Source organism: Gracilinanus agilis, chromosome 2, assembly GCF_016433145.1.
Source record: "Gracilinanus agilis isolate LMUSP501 chromosome 2, AgileGrace, whole genome shotgun sequence".
In the NCBI taxonomy this organism is placed as follows: Eukaryota; Metazoa; Chordata; class Mammalia; order Didelphimorphia; family Didelphidae; genus Gracilinanus; species Gracilinanus agilis.
Window position 1 is genome coordinate 48983604 of NC_058131.1, and position 3743 is coordinate 48987346.

Below are 3743 nucleotides of genomic sequence, written 5' to 3' on the forward strand. Positions count from 1 at the left end.
CCCCAAGGCAGAGAAGAGCAGGGAGGGACCTGAGGCCTGGACCGGAGCAGACCTGGGGGCCCACCACGGAGGGGCCTGTGCTGGGGAAGGAGGAAGCGGGCCTCTGTAGGCCTCAGCCTGGCTCCTCCCCCGCTGGCTCTCCCTGGCCTAGCCAGCCCCCAGGTAGTGTCTCTAACTGGCTGAGCAGCGTCCCTCCCACGGGCCAACGGCCTGTAACTCTGGGGAGGAGCCTCTCCCAGGAGAGACTTTCCTTCTGCAAACTTCACTGCAAGCTTCTGCATTTGGCCCCATCAGGGCCATCCACACCTGGGTGGGTAGAAGGGCAGCTCCTGCTGCCAGGAGGCCCGCCCGGAGGGAGTGGGCCTGGGAAACCCCGTGAGGCCTTAGTGGTACCGTGCTTGTGCCAGCAAAGGAGGCCCCACCAAGCTCTGCCTGTCCTCTCACTGGGGGGAGGGGGGATGTTTGCTTTCCGGTCTGTGCAGGCCTCTCGTGGGCCCTTTTCCAGAGTCTTAGCGCCAGGTTAGGGAGATGACCTCTGGCCTCTCTGGGCTGGCCCTGCCTCTGCCCTCTGGTCCTCAGAGCTGCTGCTTGGGCACCTCCTCCCAGTGAACTCTGGGAGCTCTGAGGTGGCTCGGCCCCCCAAGGTCCTCCCCTGGCTTCCATTTGGGAGCTCAGTCCCATGAGTGCCCAGCGGCTGCACCTGGTCCAGCAACATCTGTGCCCCCGAGAGGTAAGTGGGCCAGGGAGGGCCGAGCGCCAGAAGGCCAGAGTGCCGGGCAGGCCCTGCTCCTGCGGAAGCAGCCCCACCAAGCTGAGCACGGCAGGAGCTCGCTGTCCTCAGAGAAGGCCCGATGGGAGCCGAGAAGAGGCCGGCCCGCCTTCTATTTCTAATCAGGGAGGTCCATCCCATTGATACGGCGCTCTGTGAGGCTGGAGCCATCATTACCCCCATTTTACAGATGAGGAAACAGAGGCTCCGAGGTTGGGTCCTGGTTCTGAGCCTAAGACTACACAGCCCCGCTGGCTGGGAGCTCGGGAGGAGATCCACTGCACAAGCAAACCCACCAGGCCTGAGCCCTGAGAAGCCTCCACTGTCTGTTTTCTCATCGCTGGGTCTGAGCGCCCTAAAGAAAACAGGACAAGTCGGGGCATTTGTTTTCTCTCTAAAGAGTTGCCCAATCGTGGCTCTCGGCAAACATCCCCCTGACGGGGCTGGGAGCGGGCCAAAGGCCGGGCGGGCAGGCGTCCAGGCTGCACCCTACAGCCCTTTCTCACCCCGCAGAGAGGAGGCATGGAGGCGGTGAGCAGCCCACTGACCACCCACGTGCTGGACACGGCCTCGGGTCTGCCGGCCCGGGGCCTCTGCCTTCGCCTTTTCAGGCTGGGAGACAGTAACCAGCAATGGACGGAGCTGAGGAAAAGGTAAGGGGGGTGAGAGGCCCAGCTGCCCTGCACTGTGAGGAGGGGGACGGGCAGGGAAGGAAGGCAAGGAAGGCTCCAAGGGGATGCGGATCCCCCTTTCCTCCTCCCTGGCTTTCTCCTAGGCTCCCCAGGGGTGCAGGCTGAGTCTATAGAGGCCTTAATGGGGGCTCGAGGCCTACATTCTCCCTTTTTCCCCACTGGGGCAAGGGTCAGGCCTGGGAGGGGATGGACCATCAGTGGCCTCCATGGGGGCTCTGTGGTCAGTTTTGTTCCAGGCCTAGGCCCAGCGAGGTGAGCTCCTAGCTCGAGATTCACACCCAGGACCTAACCCACTGCATCCCACTGGCCTCTCTCCATCAGGCCCATCTCATTAAAGCTGCTGGTCTCCCTCTAGAGGTCACTTCTTATAGGCTGGGGGCGGGGGTGGGGGGTGGGATGGCCAGAGGAAGCTGGAGCTCTGGTAGTCCTGCAGGGATGGGACTGGCCCAGGCAGGGAGATGGCAGACCATGCTCCTTCGGGCAAGGACTCGGGTTCTGACCCTCTGGTTCTAGGCTGAGGTTTGCCATGTTGGCAAAGAGAAGAACAGCTCCATTTGGGTCTCAAATGATTCACCATTTTTTGAATGCTTTGGGGTTGGCTCCACTATGAAGGGCTGGGCAGCTCCAGGAGCGCCAGGCCTGGAGGCAGGAGGACCTGGATTCAGATCTGCCCTTAGACACCTTCTGACTGTGAGACCCTGGGCAGGTCACTTCACCCTGTTTGCCTAGCCTCTGCCTTCTGTCTTAGAGTTGTTATTAACACAGAAAGTAAGAGCTGAAAAAGAAAAGCGACAGGCTGACATATCCATCACAGTTTTTGGTGATCTCTACTTCAGGGCTGAAGAAGTTCAGCCTAACTAACATATAGCATCCCCTCTGGCACCTGCCAGGCCAGGGGAGATGGAGGAGGGAGGCCCCCAAAAGCCTCCACTGCCTCCCAGCCCACTTCCCCAAGGTCCTCTGAGCTGCTCAGGCCTGGGCTGGAGGGGATGGAGCTCCCACTTCCTGATCCCAGGCCTTCTCCCTTCTCCAGTTACACCAATGCGGATGGCCGCTGCCCTGGACTTCTGACTCCTGATCAAATGAAGGCTGGAACCTACAAGCTGTTCTTTGACACAGAAGGCTACTGGAACAAGATGGGACAGACCAGTTTCTACCCCTATGTGGAGGTAAAAGCTCACGAGGGGCAGGGATGGCTCCAGGCTCAGCTCTGCAGTCATGTCATAGCTGGCCTTTACCCAGATGATCTCAGTTTATCCTCACAGCAACCCCCGAGGGAGGTGCTATTAAAGGTGCTATTATAATGCCCGTTTAACAGATGAGGAAACTGAAACAAACAGAGGTTAAATGACTTGCCCAGGGCTGTGCAGTTAGTAAATGTCTGAGGCAGGATTTTAACTCAGGTCTTCTTGTCTCTTGTCCAGTTGTCCCCCCCCCCCACAGTGCCCACTTGCTACAGCTGGCCCATGATAATATGATCTACCCTGAATGTATCTGTTCTCCCAGACCTGGGACCCTCCTCCAGGCTTGCCTGTCCTGAGGGACTTGCCTCAGTGTACCTAATGGACTGTAAGCCTTCCTTTTCAAGTGAGAAAGCAAAACAAAATGTGTATCATGGGCAGAAGGAATGTGCCTGTCAGAGCATCACTGCTGGGGCGCCAGGACCCAGCTAGGCTGGTAGTCATCCCGCCCCCGCAGGGCAGGCCCTGCCCTCTGCTGACTCATTCTGCCCTTGAAGGCTATGGCGGCCCCTCTCCTCCAAGCGGGGCTCCTCCAGGCGGCCTGGCCTCGCCTTGGGGGTCTGGGCTCACCTACCTGTGTCCCGCCCGCCCACTGCTTCTCTCTCTCAGGTCGTTTTCAGCATCACAAACGAGGCCCAAAAGTTCCACGTGCCCTTGCTGCTGAGTCCGTTCTCCTACACCACCTACAGAGGGAGCTAGACAGCCAAGAACCAGAGACACAAGTGAGCGGCCGACCAACTGAGGGGCTCCTTTTCCCACTCGGTCACTTCCCAGGATGCTGCTGAGATCAATAAATTGTGTGCTGGCGTCAGCAGGTGGCTCGCTCCTTCACTGCCTCCCGGGGGTTGGGGAGGGGGTCCTAGGAAAGCAGGGAAGGCTGGCTCTGCCCCCAGGAGTCAGGCCGGAGGGTTGAGGAGGCTGTGGGGCAAGAGGAGTGAGTGGGCCTGGGAAAGGTATGCGGGGAGGCCAGGGATGGAGAGGGTGGGGGGGAGATCCGGAGGAGGGCAGACCCTGATTCTCGGAGAGGGACCGGCCACCAAG

At 59.9% G+C, this 3743-nt stretch overlaps 1 protein-coding gene across 2 annotated transcripts; it reads left to right on the forward strand.

Moving 5' to 3' along the window:
* The first annotated feature begins 227 nt into the window (after positions 1–227).
* On the forward strand, positions 228–3513 carry LOC123234593 (5-hydroxyisourate hydrolase-like). Of its 2 annotated transcripts, none has more exons than XM_044660516.1 (4): positions 228–310; positions 1283–1422; positions 2495–2630; positions 3312–3513. In XM_044660516.1, exons 2-4 carry the CDS (start codon positions 1292–1294, stop codon positions 3399–3401), a joined length of 357 nt encoding a protein of 118 aa, XP_044516451.1. In that variant the 5' UTR covers positions 228–310; positions 1283–1291; the 3' UTR covers positions 3402–3513. The 2 variants fall into 2 exon arrangements, with proteins under 2 accessions (XP_044516451.1, XP_044516450.1); XM_044660515.1 differs by lacking the exon at positions 228–310 and adding an exon at positions 568–730.
* Positions 3514–3743: the final 230 nt, after the last annotated feature.